This window comes from Salvelinus fontinalis, chromosome 13 (genome assembly GCF_029448725.1).
Source record: "Salvelinus fontinalis isolate EN_2023a chromosome 13, ASM2944872v1, whole genome shotgun sequence".
NCBI lineage: Eukaryota > Metazoa > Chordata > Actinopteri > Salmoniformes > Salmonidae > Salvelinus > Salvelinus fontinalis.
In genome coordinates, this window is record NC_074677.1 from 19,017,149 (window position 1) to 19,036,563 (window position 19,415).

Consider the following 19,415-nt stretch of genomic DNA (forward strand, 5'->3'; position numbering starts at 1 on the left):
AATAAAGACATTACAAATGTCATATTATGTATATATACAGTGTTGTAACGATGTACAAATGGTTAAAGTACAAAAGTGTAAATAAATAAGCATAAGTATGGGTTGTATTTACAATGGTGTTTGTTCTTCACTGGTTGACCTTTTCTAGTGGCAACAGGTCACACTCTCTTGCGCTCTCTCTCTCTCTCTCTCTCTCTCTCTCTCTCTCTCTCTCTTGCTCTCTCTCTTGCGCTCTCTCTCTCTCTCACGCCGTCTTCTCTCTGTCTCTCTCTCTCTCTCTCTGCCTGCCTCGGTGCTTTACACAGTGTGCTGGCTGCTCAAGGCAGGGTGGGGTTGCCTGCATGGCTCAGAAGAGAAGACTGTTGGGTCTCTCTCTGTCTCTCTGCTTAATCAGCATCAGACCCCCTCCCTCCCTCCCTCCCTCCCTCCCTCCATCCATCCATCCATCCCACACACCCACCCTCCCTCCCTCCAGCCATCACTCCCACCCCCATCCCAAACTGCCTGGAAGACTAGCCAGTGTTTGTTGTGTGAGCAGATGCCAGGGATGCATCGCTAAGGCTACGTATATACTTCATTTAAACCAGTAGAGAGGGGTGGAGTTCGTACTGACAAAGCGCCAGCCGGGCTGCACAGCCAAGACAGTAAATCACTAATCACACCACACCATGTGCTGATGGGAAACTGCGGAACGCTCCCATTCTGTTTACCTTACAGGGCAGTGAACTGAACCTAGGCATTTTACACAGTGTGATAATGGGTACCTACCATACATATATTATTCATACAGTAAAAGGTAAAAGAGCCATTTGCCTTTGGTTGAGCTCACTCCATTTCCTGGTTTTGTTGTAGAATCTAGTGGTCTGACCGGTCCAGGAGAAGAGAAGAGGCCCTGCCCAGGCAATGTACTGGGACACTAACGTCAAAGTTCCAGCAACCCCCCTCCCCTTTCTCTCCATTCCCTGTTGCTCAGTGTTATGCCCTGTACTCTGTGAGGCGTGTCCTTACCAGGCATGCCAGCCTGCCGCTCCAGCCTCTCTGAGTGCTCCTAGCAAAGCATTACCATGGAAACGTCTTGCCAGTGGCCAAGTGGCTGTCTCTGGCGCAGCAGCTGAGTCGCTAGACGACAACGCCCTGTTTACAGGCTACGTTATCTAGTCAATCTAGTCCAAGCTCATCTATGTGACTGCTAGGACCATCCATTTACCCAGCTGTGTGTAAAATGTAGGTTACTGTGTACAGTAGTTACTGTGTAATCTGTGTGAGTGGCTATTCTCATTAGCCCTCTCTTGCGTAGATGGGACAGTCAGACATTCCAAACAAATGGCTCTTGTTTCACCCCAGCTGTTGAAATCTAGATTGCGCAAGAACACAAGAACACATCTTGAAAAAAAAGAAGCACAAAACAGAGTGTCCGCCAGAATAGCCGGAATACTGATGAGATTGCTTTGGACTTTGTAACATTCTCTCCCTCCCATCCCCTCTCTTTTTCCCTCTCGTTCTTTCGAACTCTCTCTCCAGAGCGACAGGCTTCTGGTCAAAGGCGGGAGGATCGTTAATGATGACCAGTCCTTTTATGCCGACATTTACATGGAGGATGGCGTCATTAAGTAAGAGAATGTTTGACCACCACGTCCTCCCATGCATTGACGTTGACGTTTTGATCATTTAGCAGACACTCTTATCCAGATCAACTTAGTCAGTGCATTCAACTAAGGTAGGCAAGACAACCACATATCACAGTCATTTCAAGTGCCAGACAGATCCAGACAGATCCAGTCAGATCCAGACAGATCCAGACAGATCCAGACAGATCCAGACAGATCCAAACAGATCCAGTCAGATCTAGTCACATCCAGATAGATCAAGTCAGATCCATTCAGATCCACACAGATCCAAACAGATCCAGTCAGATCTAGTCACATCCAGATAGATCAAGTCAGATCCACACAGATCCAAACAGATCCAGTCAGATCTAGTCACATCCAGATAGATCAAAGCAGATCCATTCAGATCCAGTCAGATCCAGTCAGAGTCTACTCCAGTCCACAGTAGTGTATAGTGTGCAGGGCCAGACAAGAGGCAAAGTGGGTGCATTCCTGCCTGCTCTTGGAAGGTCATTCTTTTTTCCCCAGTTCCTGTTCCCACTCGATCAGCCTATTAGGCTCTTTGTCCTGTGTGCTCCCATAGAGGAGCTCTGATAGGAAAAGCACCCGCAGGAAGGTTAGCGCTGCATACCAATTACACAGGCCAGGCTAGCCTAGCATCGACCACGCTGCTGCTGGCACAGGAATACAGACGCTGCCCTCTTGCCTGTCTGTCTGTCTGTCGGTCTGTCTGCAACCCTCCAAGCTGCTATTTGACATGCTCTGATGACTTTAATCTAATGTGGAAGGATTGATAGTTTCCAAATGATGCTGGGTCACCGCTAACTTTCAGTTTGATTAACTTTACTGTACACCAGTCAGCCATGAGCAAAACTACATTTCTAATGATATGATAATATATTCATTTTGGTTTATTCATCAGCTATTTAGCTATTCATAGCATGAATTTACAGTATTGTGTCAAGTCAATGATACCCCCTGACATGGCTCTTCTCCCGCCTAAACCTCCAGGCAGATTGGAGACAACCTGATCGTCCCAGGTGGGATCAAGACCATCGAGGCCAACGGCAAGATGGTGATCCCTGGTGGCATTGACAACCACACCCACTTCCAGATGCCCTACCGGGGGACCACCACCGTGGACGACTTCTCCCAGGGCACCAAGGCTGCCCTGGCTGGGGGAACCACCATGATCGGTGAGAGAAGAGAGCGGAGCCCTGGAGAGACCTGGAGCCCGTGTCTCTCACTAGGGGGCGGTGGGTGGGGGGGTCTGAAGGTGTCACAATAACAGACAGTTAACTACCCACATGACATGGAAAGACTGCCATATCAATTGCATCCATAATCATTAGGGCAATTTAACATTTTAGTAGAGTAAGTCTTAGGCTGAATCGTACTGGTTTACTGTATTATCTGATCTCAGTTGAAAATGAGCTAAAACAAGATTATAATCCACACTACTTGGCTGTGGCGGTGTGAGATTGTAGACAATATACAGAGTAGATTGTGGGCAGGCAGCCATGTGGCGGCTTTATCCATTGAGGATGAAAGAAAGAGAAAAAGAAAGTCAGAGCACTAGAAAGAGAGAGAGAGAGAGAGAGAGAGAGAGAGAGAGAGAGAGAGAGAGAGAGAGAGAGAGAGAGAGAGAGAGAGAGAGAGAGAGAGAGAGAGAGAGAGAGAGAGAGAGAGAGAGAGAGAGAGAGAGAGAGAGAGAGAGAGAGAGAGAAGAGGGGCTCTGTCTACAATGCAGAGTGTTCCTAAATGGGCCAATGTGAGCAGCAGTCAAGGGGACCCCCCAAAGGGCCGTTGGGAGGGTTGGAGAACGAGGAGCGGCAAGGGGAGCCTACACAGGGAAACACAAGTCCCGTGGAAATAGGCGAGCAGTGTGTGATAGAGGTCTTCACGGGTCCAAAAAGTTCCTGTTTTGAAATGGACCTGGGGCTTTTCCACCTGGACCCAATATCATTAATTAATTGATTAATATAGAGAACTGTTCCGAATCGATCCGAAGACAACTAGACCCGTTCCGTATAGACATGTTCAGATCCAGACCCAGTCCGATTCGATCCGAGTGAGAGAAGCAGCAGAAAAGTCATTTTTTAAGATACTTTATTAACCGGAGCTGATAAAGCCGTACTGTGAGCGAGTCGAGTGACATGGGTAGCAGGGAGGAGGGAGTGACATGGGGAGCAGGGAGGAGGGAGTGACATGGGGAGCAGGGAGGAGGGAGTGACATGGGGAGCATGGAGGAGGGAGTGACATGGGGAGCAGGGAGCAGGGAGGAGGGAGTGACATGGGGAGCAGGGAGGAGGGAGTGACATGGGGAGCAGGGAGGAGGGAGTGACATGGGGAGCATGGAGGAGGGAGTGACATGGGGAGCAGGGAGGAGGGAGTGACATGGGGAGCAGGGAGGAGGGAGTGACATGGGGAGCAGGGAGGAGGGAGTGACATGGGGAGCAGGGAGGAGGGAGTGACATGGGGAGCAGGGAGGAAGGAGTGACATGGGGAGCAGGGAGGAAGGAGTGACATGGGGAGCAGGGAGGAGGGAGTGACATGGGGAGCAGGAAGGAAGGAGTGACATGGGGAGCAGGGAGGAGGGAGTGACATGGGGAGCAGGGAGGAGGGAGTGACATGGGGAGCAGGGAGGAGGGAGTGACATGGGGAGCAGGGAGGAGGGAGTGACATGGGGAGCAGGGAGGAGGGAGTGACATGGAGAGCAGGGAGCAGGGAGGAGGGAGTGACATGGGGAGCATGGAGGAGGGAGTGACATGGGGAGCATGGAGGAGGGAGTGACATGGGGAGCATGGAGGAGGGAGTGACATGGGGAGCAGGGAGGAGGGAGTGACATGGGGAGCAGGGAGGAGGGAGTGACATGGGGAGCAGGGAGGAGGCAGGGAGAGACGAGAGACAGCAACCAACCAACCAAGCCGACTTGCGCTATGGTAGACTAATAGCTGCCATAGCTAGATTATTTATCATTAAAAATGATTACGTAATACCTGTCTTGACTGCATCAAACCAGGAGAAGCTAGTTAAGCTAGCTAACTTTAGCTAGTTGGGCTAACTAAGATCAGATAATCACCACAGACATACAGTAAACCAGCACGATTCAGCCTAAGACTTGTTGGAGCTAGAAACACAAGCATTTCACTACACCCGCAATAACGTCTGCAAACAGGTGTATGTGACAAATTAAAATGTGATTTGATTTGATAACTGAGGCTGCAGTGCGTGCACTTTCTCATCCTACAGTTACAAACAACAACAACTCAATTCAGAATATTAAGTAGCAGCCTATCTGTTGGCTCTTGGTCGTTGTAGCCTATTCTTCGCCTTTAACTTTTAATTCCATCATTTTAATTCCATCTTCCGTTGATTAGATATCTCCTAATTTTTGCCACACACGGAGCGAGGCTCTATGACTGTAGCCTAGTGCTGCTTTGATGACTTATGATTGGTCAACAACAAGCTACGCTCTCATGAAAAGCAAAAGCAGCAGCATATTATGAAATTATAAAATGTCTCTCTTTCTCGCTCTCTACTGCCACAGTCCCATTCGGATCTGTACAGGCGCTTCCGGACAAGTCAGTTAAAATTACACATACCCGAGACCCATGACAATCGTATCAGATCCGACCCAGTCCCGTGACATTATTTAGAGTTCTGGATCCGGACCCGCTCGTGTCCTGGACCAGGTCTCGGGTATTCAGGTACAGGTCGATCCGTGAAGACCTCTAGTGTGTGATGCACCCCGGACTGGGCCCAACACACAGATGAGCCCAAAGACTGGGCCCAACACACAGATGAAACAACTGGTAGATAGTAACGTTTCACTATAATCAACTGGTACTAAACTGTATGGTGTCTGTGGCCCTGTGAAGGAAGAACTGCCTCCAGCACACTTGTGTACCGCATTAGCTTATTCATCCTGCCCTTCATGTCTTTGACACCGAGTTACATGCCACACAGCCTCGGTCAGAGAGTCAACCATAGTAAACAACATAGCTTTTCTTGGCTGCTGTTGACTCGAGATCGCATTAACACACGCAGAGGGATTTGAGGAGATTGGGCGGCCTTTAATTGGATCGGGAAGTGGTCAGCTGGTCAGGGCAGCAGGCGGACATATTACATCAGAGACTAGGACCACTATAGACATCGGAGGAGGTGGGGGTTCTCTTTATCTCTTATCAGTTTGAGTTTGTTTTCGATTAGCCGAACAGTGACTTGAACTGGGAGTTCCATGTAACCCTAACATACACTCAGACATACAGACATTTCCAATGATAGGTGACATTGTATTGAAAGCCACTGGCAAAGGACACAGAGACACAGGCATTGTGGGTTATATAACACAAACAGTAACATCCTCCCTCTCTCTGTCGCCCTCTCTCTCTTCCTAATCCCTTTCTCTCTATGTCTACCCCCCCTGCCTCCCTCCCTGTAGTGGATCATGTGATCCCGGAGCCAGGCAGCAGTCTGATCGAGGCCTTTGAGCAATGGAGGAGCTGGGCCGATGAGAAGACCTGCTGTGACTACTCCCTCCATGTGGACATCACCCACTGGAGCGACAGTGTCAAGCAGGAGGTGGACACACTGCTCAAGGAAAAAGGTAACGGCCAACGTCACAGCAGCAAGGGGAAGGTCTGACAGACAGTAAATGGAAATTCAAATGGACTTTCTATAGCACTTTTCCACATGCAAAAATCACATATTATGGGAGGAAATGCATCAACTACCAAAGAGTTAGGCAGGGTTCTGTTGACCACAAATAAACTCAGCAAAAAACGAAACGTCTCTTTTTCAGGACCCTGTCTTTCAAAGATAATTCGTAAAAATCTAAATAACTTCACAGATCTTCATTTTAAAGGGTTTAAACACTGTTTCCCATGCTTGTCCAATGAACCATAAACAATTAATGAACATGCACATGTGGAACGGTCGTTGAGACACTAACAGCTTACAGACGGTAGGCAATTAAGGTCACAGTTATGAAAACTTAGGATACTAAAGAGGCCTTTCTACTGACTCTGAAAAACACCAAAAGAAAGATGCCCAGGGTCCCTGCTCATCTGCGTGAACGTGCCTTAGGCATGCTGCAAGGAGCCATGAGGACTGCAGATGTGGCCAGGGCATTAAATTGCAATGTCCGTACTGTGAGACGCCTAAGACAACACTACAGGGAGACAGGATAGACAGCTGATCATCCTCGCAGTGGCAGACCACATGTAACAACACCTGCACAGGATCGGTACATCCAAACATCACACCGCTGGACCAGACAGGACTGGCAAAATGCACTCTCAGATGCACTCACACCTGCCTGCTGCCATTCCTGAGCAAGCTCTGGTGGTGCCCCGATCCCGCAGCTGAATCAACTTTAGGACACGGTCCTGGCGCTTGCTGGACTTTCTTGGGTGCCCTGAAGCCTTCTTCACAACAATTGAACCGCTCTCCTTGAAGTTCTTGATGATCCGATAAATGGATGATTTAGGTGCAATCTTACTGGCAGCAATATCCTTGCTTGTGAAGCCCTATTTGTGCAAAAACAATGATGATGTTCATTGCAGGTAACCATGGTTGACAGATGAAGATGATCAATGATTACAAGCACCACCCTCCTTTTGAAGCTTCCAGTCTGTTATTCGATCTCAATCAGCATGACAAAGTGAACTCCAGCCTTGTCCTCGTCAACACTCACACCTGTGTTAACGAGAGAATCACTGACATGATGTCAGCTGGTCCTTTTGTGGCAGGGCTGAAATGCAGTGGAAATGTTTTTTGGGATTCAGTTCATTTGCATGGCAAAGAGGGACTTTGCATTAATTACAATTCATCTGATAACTCTTCATAACATTCTGGAATATATGCAAATTGCCATCATACAAACTGAGGCAGCAGCCTTTGTGAAAATTAATATTTGTGTCCTTCTCAAAACTTTTGGCCACGACTGTAGACAGGCAGACAGACACAGACAGACAGGCAGGTAGGCAGACAGACACATACGCAGACAGACAGTCAGGCAGACAGACAGTGCCATTATACCTACTCCTCTGGCCAATCAAAGATGATGAGCAGGGTTACTGCTGGCAGTAACTAGGAAACTCATTCAGCGGTGGTGCCTTCTTCTGCCTCCTTATCTCTGGCCCATAATCTGTCTGTCCCCCAACCACAGCCACAGGCATCCAGTACGCTCACAGGACCTGTGGTCCATACCTGGCCCTGGCCCAAACACCACTGACCACCACTGTCCATCTGCAGGAGGGTGTGGTGCCCTGGGGGGACCCTCCATGGTTTCACGCCAGTTAGATAGCTCAGACACAGGACAGAGTGGACAGGTCCGTTTGGCCACCACAGCATAGCCACAGAATGTCCAGAGAGCAGAATACAGGCCTCCTGGGTAATGATAGTCAGGCCCTAAGTTCCAGTCACGTTCAATGAAGCCTGCTGAGGGATCTTCTGTTTGGCTCAATTAATAAACTGGAATCATCACAGGAATCTTCTCTGTTTGGGGTTTCACTCATATGCTACTTCTCTCTCTCTCCCTCCCTCTCTCTCTCTCTCTCTATCTCTATCTCTCTCTCTCTCTCTCTCTCTCTCTCTCTCTCTCTCTCTCTCTTTCTCTCTCTCCCGCTCTCTCTCTCTCTTTCTTTCTCTCTCTCTCTCTCTCTCTCTCTCTCTCTCTCTCTCTCTCTCTCTCTCTCTCTCTCTCTCAGGTGTGAACTCCTTCCAGGTCTACATGGCCTATAAGGACTTCTACCAGATGAGCAACAGTGAGGTACAGTGTGCTAGCTAGCCTACAGCAACACACAATGTTGGTGAGCCCTACTCGGCTCTGCTTGGCCAGCATGTGAAACACAGTCTCGCCAAACTGTAATCTATGGAAAAAATGACCATGTCTGCAAATCATGTGGCCTATATAGAGGCACTGTGGTAATGCTAGACTCGTTTAAACTGGAGCAGCCCATGCAAGACTAGTTTAGCCATGTTTTATAATAGCAGTGTGGTTTCCTATTTGTAGTTTGATGTGTGTGGACTGTGACCATTCATCTTACTGTGTTCCATTCATGTTTGTACTATGTTCTATTCATGTTTTACTATGTTCTATTCATGTTTTACTATGTTCTATTCATGTTATTACTATGTTCTATTCATGTTTCTACTATGTTCTATTAATGTTATTACTATGTTCTATTCATGTTATTACTATGTACTAATCATGTTTTACTATGTTCTATTCATGTTATTACTATGTTCTATTCATGTTATTACTATGTTCTATTCATGTTATTACTATGTTCTATTCATGTTTCTACTATGTTCTATTCATGTTTTACTATGTTCTATTCATGTTATTACTATGTTCTATTCATGTTTCTACTATATTCTATTAATGTTATTACTATGTTCTATTCATGTTATTACTATGTTCTATTTATGTTTCTACTATGTTCTATTCATGTTATTACTATGTTCTAATCATGTTTTACTATGTTCTATTCATGTTTTACTATGTTCTATTCATGTTATTACTATGTTCTATTCATGTTATTACTATGTTCTATTCATGTTTGTACTATGTTCTATTCATGTTATTACTATGTTCTATTCATGTTTGTACTATGTTCTATTCATGTTATTACTATGTTCTATTCATGTTACTACTATGTTCTATTCATGTTATTACTATGTTCTATTCATGTTATTACTATGTTCTATTCATGTTTCTACTATGTTCTATTCATGTTTTACTATGTTCTATTCATGTTATTACTATGTTCTATTCATGTTTCTACTATGTTCTATTCATGTTTGTACTATGTTCTATTCATGTTTGTACTATGTTCTATTAATGTTATTACTATGTTCTATTCGTGTTTCTACTATGTTCTAATCATGTTTGTTCTAAGTTCTAATCATGTTTGTTCTAAGTTCTAATCATGTTTCTACAGCTGTATGAGATCTTTACCTTCCTGGGAGAGATGGGTGGCATTGTGCAGGTCCATGCTGAGAATGGAGAGATCATCGCCGAGGTAACCCACTTTTCACAACAACCACCCACCCCCTCCTCTCTCCTCCCTAGTTTAACCTTTGACCTTTATCACATACATTGTCATACATTGTACTGTTCCCCCAGACTAAACTGACTCCCATGTAGACTCTGTCAGAAGGGAAGGGTGAGTGGTTAGAGTGGCTATTGCAGGAGTCACACTGACAGTAATGTGTGGATGCAGTTTATGTTAGTCTGTGTTATGACTGTAGGGTCCTGGGAGGGAGCTGGGTGGGCCTTAATAGCTGGTCTGGACTCCCTCAGAGACTTAGGGTGTCTGGGATCTGTCTGGCAGGACAGTAAAGAGGCTTCCTTGCTGTCTGTGCGCCAGATTTTAACCCACAACATAGTATCATGTCCCAACGATACCCCAAAGCTGTCCAGGGTGAATATGAGGGTGAATGTGAGGGTTGATATGAGGGTGAATATGAGGGTGAATAGCACTAACTAAACCTCTATATCAGCCCGACAACAGTTAACCACTCATCACTCTCTCCTAGCCCGGGCATCTCTCAATGCAGTGTGATATTGATGCAGGGTTCAATACTTTCTGCCATCTTTCTTTTTGGGGTGCTGGTGTGTGTTTATGTGTGCGTGTGTATATATATATATATATATATATTATATATATATATATATATATATATATATATATATATATATATATATATATATATATATATATATATATATATATATATATATGCATGTATGTGTGTGTGTGTGTGTGTGTGTCAGAGTTGGGGGTGAATTAGTGTGAACATGGTCCCTCTGTTTGTCTGTCACAGGAGCAGGCACGCATGCTGGAGATGGGCATCACTGGACCAGAGGGACACGTGCTGAGCAGGCCAGAGGAGGTGAGGCTCTCTACATAATAAAGTTGTGTGTGTGTGTGTGTCTCTCTCTCTCTCTCTCTGTGGGTTTGTGCGTGTGTCTTTCTCTGTGTGTGTCTGTGTCTCTCTCTCTCTCTCTCTCTCTCTCTCTCTCTCTCTCTCTCTCTCTCTCTCTCTCTCTCTCTCTCTCTTGTGTGTGCATGTGTGTCTCTCTCTCTCTCTCTCTCTCTCTCTCTCTCTCTCTCTCTCTCTCTCTCTCTCTCTCTCTCTCTCTCTCTCTCTCTCTCTCTCTCTCTCTCTCTCTCTCTCTCTCTCTCTCTGTGTTTGTGCGTGTGTATCTCGACGTGTGTGTGTGTGTGTCTCAGCTGAATTTTGCAGTTAGGGTGCCCAGGACGCCCCCGGGTGGGGTGCTCGGGACAGCCCCGGATGGGTTGCTCGAGACGCCTGGTTGGGGTGCTTGGGACGGCCCCGGGTGGGGTACTCGGGACACCCGGGTGCACATGGGTTGTATTGTATGGCAGTCATGGACTAAATCAAGTTCAAGTGCACCGCTCTCTGTCTAGTAGTTATTTACTAGATATGCATAGCCATAAGTCATAGCCATAAGTCATAGACATAAGTCATAGCCATAAGTCATAGCCATAAGTTCATAGCCATAAGTCACAGCCATAAGTCACAGCCATAAGTCACAGCCATAAGTCACAGCCATAAGTCATAATCATAAGTCACAGCCATGAGTCACAGCCATAAGTCATAGCCATAAGTCACAGCCATAAGTCATAGCCATAAGTCACAGCCATAAGTCACAGCCATAAGTCACAGCCATAAGTCATAGCCATAAGTCATAATCATAAGTCACAGCCATAAGTCATAGCATAAGTCACAGCCATAAGTCACAGCCATAAGTCACAGCCATAAGTCATAGCCATAAGTCATAGCCATAAGTCATAGCCATAAGTCACAGCCATAAGTCATAGCCATAAGTTATAGCCATAACCTTACCAAGAGTACACCACAGGATATTACAGTGGCGACGAGAAGTGTTGATGTGAACCCAGTGAGGTATAAATACTTTTTCTCAGTTTCACCAACTACCAACGTCTTGGCTAACCAGCTAGCCTAACATAATCATGGCACTCATTGGACACATGTCTTTCGATATAAAGGAGGATTTTGATGAGTGACTGGCACTCTGGATGACTAATGATATTGCAGAGGAAAGTCAGTCATTGGTAGCAGGGCCTATGGATTGTTGAAAAGCTTGGTAGCCCCTAACAAACCGAGCGATAAAGACTGAGGTTAGGTTAGACTGATGATGAGGTTACCGAGGCACTGAGCACTCACTATAGGCCGCAGCCTTTGATCATAGCGGAAAGATTATGTTTACACCAACGTGATCAGAATGACAGGGAAAGCATTGCTGTATATGTTCCCCTTTTGCAAAAGTGGGAGGGAGAAATGGGCACCGAGCAAAAATGCTACTGTTGTGTAGAGAAATACAATTCTCAGGACTGTAGATACGAGTGCTCAGAACTAGGACTAGTAGTGCAAGTGTGCAGGAAAGCTAAAAATAGCAACGAAGCAAAGATAATCACAGAAAGCAATGAGACAGGAGAAAATGCAGATGATGACAGGGAACTGTTTTCAGTGTTCAGAGAGACTGACACTACTCAAGGAATTGTTCTTGAAGTGAAACTGAACAACACACCAGTTGAAATGCAAGTAGACACAGGAACTACAGTCACCATCATCTCAGAGAGCATGTAGGCTTTAGCACACATCCCACTGGAGAAAACACAAATGCAATACCACTGCTCAGCAGACTCACAGTACCAGTGCAGTACACGATGCAATGCGCAAAGCTACCACTAATGGTCGCCAAAGGCAACAAATGAGCAGTACCAGGGAGAAACAGGTTAAAACACATCCGGTTAGACTGGGAGAGCATTTTTCCAAGTGAATGAAAAAAAAAAGCCACTGTTCCTCAAAGTGTTGGAGAAACACAATCAGCTTTTCAAAGAGGGTTTAGGCCTGATCTATGAGTTCAAAACAGACATCAAGATGAAACCAGAGGCCAACCCAAAGTTTCACAAGCCAGGCCCTGTTCCTTACACCTTTACGAGAAAAGGTGGAAAAAGAGCTGAAAAGACTGGAGGGGAAGAACATAATCACCAAGTTACATCGTGGAGTACCTAGGCCACAGAAAAGAAACCCATTGTGGAGGCTGCATGTCTTAAAATTATCACATAACTCAGATATTTTCTAGCCCTGTTGAACTACTATGGCTGTTTCCTGGCAAACAAGTCTACCGTACTGAAGCCCTTCCACAAGCTGCTACAAACAGTGGCAATGGAAAAAACAGAGCAAAGATGTCTTCCACAAAAATATGCGGATAGTCACGAACGTCATAATACGCGGACCAAGGCGCAGCGGGATATGAAGACATCTTCTTTTATTAAAGATGACGAGAAACGAACACTTTTACAAAACAACCGTGAAGCTACAAACGTAAGTGCATACAAACGTTCAACATAGACAATTACCCACATTAACCTAATGCCTATGGCTGCCTTAAATATGGCTCCCAATCAGAGACAATGAATGACAGCTGTCTCTGATTGAGAACCATTCAGGCAACCTTAGACTTACCTAGACAACTACACTAGACACTGCCCCATACACATACAACACCCCTAGACACTACAAAAACACATACATTCCCCATGTCACACCCTAACCTAACTAAAATAATAAAGAAAACAAAGATAACTAAGGCTTGACACGGATGTTACTGGACAGTCAGTGTTTGGTGCACTATGACACCAAGAGACCCTTACGCTTGTGATGCCTCGTTGTAAGGGGTTGGAGCAGTGATTTTACATGTTTTTGAGAACGGGGACTAAAAGACCCATAGCATTTGCCTCCTGAACCCTCAGTTCTAGTGAGAAAAACTAGGAGCAGATAGAGAAATAAGGGTTTTCTCTGATCTTTGGAGTTAAGAAATTTCACAAGTATCTTTATGGCCGCAGATTTACTTTTTATTTCCAGATACCAAACCACTCCTGTCCATCTTCGGACCGAAGACAGCCTACTCTGTCAACCTCAAGAATGCCACCATTCTATCAGCCTACAGTTATGACATCGAATACCACTGCTCAGCCGATCACTTAAATGCTGACACATTATCCTGGCTACCACTGGACGGAACGGAGGCACCGGAAACGGCTGGTAATGTCTTCTACTTTGCAGCGTGGGACGACATACCACTTCAAGCCACAGACATTGCCATGGGGACAAAGAGAGACACCGTGTTGTTCAAAGTGTTGGATTTCACACTGCATGGCTGGCCAAGCTATGTAGAAAGATAGGAGCTATAGGGATACTTTACCAGAAGACTGCAGCTATCAACTGACAAATGCTGTCTACTCTGGGGTTGCAGAGTAATCATACCCACAGAAAAGCGAGGTTACTCAACGACCTGCATGAGGAGCATCCTGGAATGTGCCGCATGAAGGCCCTGGCACAAAACCTTGTGTGGTGGCCAGCTAAAGACCTTGGAAGTAAACTATGTGACATTTGTATGTCAGTGAGGAACCTGTCAAACCCTGCAACGCTACACTGATACGGAAATGGCCAAGTCGAGAGTGGCAGCTTTTACACATTGGAATTTGCAGAGGAGGATCAACTTCATTTCCTTGTGCTGATTGACAGCCATTCAACATGGATTGGAGTGGAGATACCTTGTCAATTGTACAACTGAATGCATTCAACTGAAATATGTCTTCTGCATTTAACCAAACCCCTCTGAATCTGCTGCCAAAATCAACGTCCACGTCTTCGGCACCCGGGGAACAGTAGGGTAACTGCCTTGCTCAGGGGAAGAACGACATATTTTTACCTTGTCAGCTCTGGGATTTAATCCAGCAACCTTTCATTCACTGGCCCAATGCTCTAACCACTAGGCTACCTGGCAGTAGTACACATTGCCAGTCCAGGGTTAGTTTAATCTGTTCAGAGACTAATTGATTGTTCTGTCTGTCTTCGTCTGCCTGTCTGTCTGTCTGCGTGTGTGTGTGTGTGTCGCTGTCTGTCTGTCTATTCCCCCCCATCTAGCTGGAGGCAGAGGCTGTGTTCCGCGCCATCACCATTGCCAGCCAGACCAACTGTCCCCTGTATGTGACCAGGGTCATGAGCAAGAGTGCTGCCGACATCATCTCACAGGCCAGGAAAAAAGGTACACAGGTTTCCAGTGTGGCTGTGATTGTGCTTTAAGTACCGTATCAAGAAGGCAGCTAACTTAGATATGTGTTAGTCACAATGAATGCATAGAAAGAAGATAATCTACCTTTCATATCAGAACACGACAGCTGTCCTTACCCCGGGTGATAAGTTAGAGATTCATCTCAAAATGGGCCTTACCCGCATGTCCCTTGGAGGTAGTTGTCCTCACCTCTTAGTGCAACTTCGCTGCTGCCTCCTAAACTCTTCTGTTCTGTAAGAGGATTGGAATGCACCTATGCCCTTATGTGCTGATCCTAGTGTCTCGGTTCACACCCTAGATTTACACTATAGGTCTGGTCTGGTAGACACACCGGATAGAAGAAGGCCCGTTTTGAGATGAATCCCTAACTAATCACCCGGGGCTCACCGTAGCAAGCTGTCAGAAAACCTGTCTCTGCTATTCATCAGGAGCCCACGGCGGAGCAGGGAGAGAGAGTAGGCCTCTTGTACGTGATGGAGAGAAATATATACACTTTCTGAACTGAGAAGAAAAACAGAGGAAGGGAAAGATGCATGTCCTCATGTAGGAAGCATGTAAGTGTCACTCTGTGCTCCCAAGAGGCCTTGTTTTCATCACTGGCTGGTCCCGTTCCTCAGCGCTGACATCCGATTCGTCATGTCAAAGCCCAGAGAGGGAAAGAGACTTGCAAATAGCAACAGGAAGTTAAACATGAGGCAAGGTCCAATCCAATCTTTCCTACAAACTGCTCTAGCTGGATCACCTGACATTTTAGTTCCGTTAGATTCTCGCTTGTCATATTCCCAACTACAGTGAAATGCTTAATTTGCAAGCCCTTCCCAACAGTGCAATATTCAACATCAAAATACAATTTTTTTTAAACCCAGGAGAAATAAAGGAAGAAAAAAACTGGAGAATGTAAGCTATACATGTTTACAGGGTCAGTGCCAGTACCAAATAGAAAATGTGCAAGGATACTGGACATTGTACATTTGCTACTGGCATTGACCTGGGATAAACCTAGCAAGTTAACGAGTGAGTACATTAGAAGCATGAGGTGAGTTGATTTAATGTAGTCTCACCCTGGGTGATAATATATTTTTCCCAGGTAACGTTGTGTTCGGCGAGCCAATCACGGCCAGCCTTGGGACTGACGGGACACACTATTGGAGCAAGAACTGGGCCAAGGCTGCCTCCTTTGTGACATCACCCCCCCTCAGCCCAGACCCCACCACCCCAGACTACCTGAACACATTACTGGCCAGGTAAAGAGCTCCCCCTGTTGACTGTATGACACTCCACTGACCTAGCATGTCCTCGCTGCATCAAACACGTTAGACTGATAGGGTTCTGGAGGCACTTCTAACCTCATGATGGATTTATTGTTTATTCAACCTTTATTTTTACAGGGAGTCATGCTGAGACCAAGGTCTCTTTTATAGATCAATACACACTGTACACATCAATATACACTATACACATCAATATACACTATACACATCAAAATACACATCAATATTCACGTCAATATACACATCAATAGACATCAAAATACACATAAATATACACATCAATATACAGTATACACATCAATATACACCGATATACACTGTACACATAAATGTACACTATACACATCAATATACACATCGGTATACACATCAATACATCGATATACACTGTACACATCAATATACACTATACACATCAATATACACATCAATAGACATCAAAATACACATTGATATACACTGTACACATCAATAGACACATCAATATACACTGTACACATCAATATACACATATGGTTGCACGAGTTGGTGTGATTGTCTGTTAGGAAAGTTAGAGTGCTCTGTAAGAAAGGGAAGACAGCTATAACTGGTAGGAGGAGACCTTGGCACTTGACTCAGAGTAATCGATCTACTTTAGTTGCAGCTCTGCTGTGTTGTCTGAGCTATTCCAGTTGTATGTGAGCTTTTTCAGCTTTTCTGTATGGAATAAACATTTCCCGGTTTGACTGGGCAGGTGTAACGCTTCTGGGCTGAAGGAAGAGTGGACCAAGGTGCAGCGTTTAAAGTGTTCATGATTTAGTACAAAAAAAAGTATGAATGTATGTACTTGTAAGTCGCTCTGGATAAGAGCGTCTGCTAAATGACGTAAATGTAAATGTAAATGTAAATTTAATCCAACAAAACCAAATCGAACAAAAACAACAAACAGGAGAACGAAAGCGAAACAGTTCTCTCTGGTGCAGACACAAAACAGAAAACAACTACCCACAAAACACAGGTGGGAAAAGGCTACCTAAGTATGGTTCTCAATCAGAGACATTGATAGACAGCTGCCTCTGATTGAGAACCAGACCCGGCCAAACACACAGAAATACAAAACATAGAACACAAAACATAGAATGCCCACCCCAACTCACGCCCTGACCAACCAAAATAGAGACATAAAAAGGATCTCTAAGGTCAGGGCGTGACAGCAGGGAGGGCTGAGCGTCTGTAGGTTGTAGTTTTTTCCCCTTAAATGAAGCCTAGACAACCAGGTGAGGGGAGTTCCTTACTAATCATAATTCATCAGTCATGTTCAAGGGAGTAGCGAAAACCCGCAGGCACTCGGCCCTCCGTGGAATGAGTTTGACACGTGTGCCTTAAGGGATCGTAGATCACAGCTATGATGTAAAGCAATTATTTCAGGTCTGAAGCAGTACCTGTGGAAGAGATACTCTGGAAGAGTTTCATAATTGAATGTGCTGCTGAAAGCCACTGTTGTGTGCGATGTACAACATACTGCATCTCAACACATTTCTTACTACTGTTCTAGCATGTTTCAGCTGCAAAGCCATGGCTAAGTTGTTACTCTGTCTCTCTCTTTTCTCGCTCTTTCTCGCTCTCTTCTCTCTCGCTCTTTCTCTCGCTCTCTCTCTCTTTCACTTTCTCTCTCTTTCATTTTCTCTTTCTCTCTCTTTCACTTTTTCTCTCTCTCTCTTTTCTCTCTATCTCCCTCCCTCCCTCCCTCCCAGTGGTGACCTGAATGTGACTGGTAGTGCCCACTGCACCTTCAGCGTGGCCCAGAAGGCCATAGGGAAGGATGACTTCACTCAGATCCCTGAGGGTGTGAACGGAGTGGAGGAGAGGATGTCCCTCATCTGGGAGAAGGCTGTGGTGAGGATGGATGGGTGGACACCTGTCTGCATGGCATATGTCTCTCTCTCTTTCTTTGGTTGTGTCCAAAATGGCACTATATTCCCTTTATAGTCCACTAATTTTGACATGGGCCCATATGGCTCTGGTCAAAAGTAGTGTACAATATAGGGAATAGGGGGCTATTTAGGATGCATCCTCCTACCTAGTCGGTATTCATGTCATAATAATGAATTCCTCTCGACCACACCCACAAATTGGGGAAAAAAATAACATTCTTTCCCATTGACCCCAGTGTAAAAGAGACAACTTTGTTGACGATTTTTTGTTCTACTTAAATTGTGGGGACCTAGTGTCCAAGTTGGTTACACGTAGTTATATGTGTGGAAACATTTCATCACAGGTAAGACATTTAACTCGTTTAGTATAGTCCATTTGTTACTCCACTCACTACTATAGTCCGTTTGTTACTCCACTCACGACTTGTAGCTATATAGTCTGTTTGTTTGTGTTGTTGGTCTTGGCTAGCTTAATGTTCTGGTCGGTAGCTAACTAGCACTCACTCACATGGCTGCTAGCACGTCATGAAAAGGGGCATGAGGGAAGCCCTACAATATTATGTTTTTCTAAGTAGTGAGAACACTCAGGAGCAGGCAATGTTAAAAAGTAATGTTTAGACATGTTTTACTTTTCTTTTATATCGTTTTGTAATTGAATAAAACAAGCAGACAACAAGAACATTATTTAAGAAAAGGTCAAGTTTCTGCTGTGAGTCAAGGTGGGCGGGGCCACAACATTCTATTTAATACCGACTGGGACTATCCTGTTTCTTTCATGTCCTTATTTTCTCAGCTTCGCTAGCCCTCACTAACCCTCTCTTTTACTAACCCTCTTAGCTACTCTGAGTACTCCACTTCCTCCAGTTTATGCTGCACATTCTCCACAGTTCACTGCAGCTCCTCCTCTCTCCTCTTCCCTAATACATCCTGGTAGTGTGGTTTAGTGATATCTCTGGATCTATTCCCCCAGCCGTTCACCCTGCTTACAGAATAAAACAGTATAGATCTCTGTCTATCTCTGGGTCTTTCCCCCAAGCCTTTCACCCTGCTTACAGAATAAAACAGTGTGTATCTCTTTTTTTCTCCTAATTCTTGTTCATGCTCTTGAACTCAGACTTGGTTTTGTATTTTCTTGACAGCTGTGTTATGAATGAAGAGTTGTGGTGCAGCTTTGCTTTTATTCACACTGGTCTGCCTTAAGACAAAAAACACATGGTCTCAGCTCTAGCATTGACAGGATGTGTGTGTGTGTGTGTGTGTGTGTGTGTGTGTGTGTGTGTGTGTGTGTGTGTGTGTGTGTGTGTGTGTGTGTGTGTGTGTGTGTGTGTGTGTGTGTGTGTGTGTGTGTGTGTGTGTGTGTGTGTGTGTGTGTGTGTGTGTGTGTGTGTGTGTGTGTGTGTGTGTGTGTGTGTCTGTGTGTGTTCTTGCGCTTGACTACAAGAGTACCCTCACCCACCAGTCAGCTGTAAAAGCGTCTTTGTTT

General features: G+C 45.3%; 1 protein-coding gene across 7 annotated transcripts in view; it reads left to right on the forward strand.

Annotated features, from left to right (window-relative positions):
• Positions 1–19,415, forward strand: part of dpysl3 (dihydropyrimidinase like 3) — a 44,349-nt gene that overhangs the window by 14,835 nt on the left and 10,099 nt on the right. For all 7 annotated transcript variants that reach the window (XM_055941977.1, XM_055941979.1, XM_055941973.1 and 4 more), the window contains exons 2-10: positions 1,522–1,610; positions 2,619–2,803; positions 6,052–6,216; positions 8,321–8,382; positions 9,557–9,637; positions 10,443–10,511; positions 14,601–14,721; positions 15,836–15,992; positions 17,753–17,894. In XM_055941977.1, coding sequence (XP_055797952.1) covers positions 1,522–1,610; positions 2,619–2,803; positions 6,052–6,216; positions 8,321–8,382; positions 9,557–9,637; positions 10,443–10,511; positions 14,601–14,721; positions 15,836–15,992; positions 17,753–17,894 — 1,071 coding nt within the window. The remainder of the gene's footprint in view (positions 1–1,521; positions 1,611–2,618; positions 2,804–6,051; positions 6,217–8,320; positions 8,383–9,556; positions 9,638–10,442; positions 10,512–14,600; positions 14,722–15,835; positions 15,993–17,752; positions 17,895–19,415) is intronic.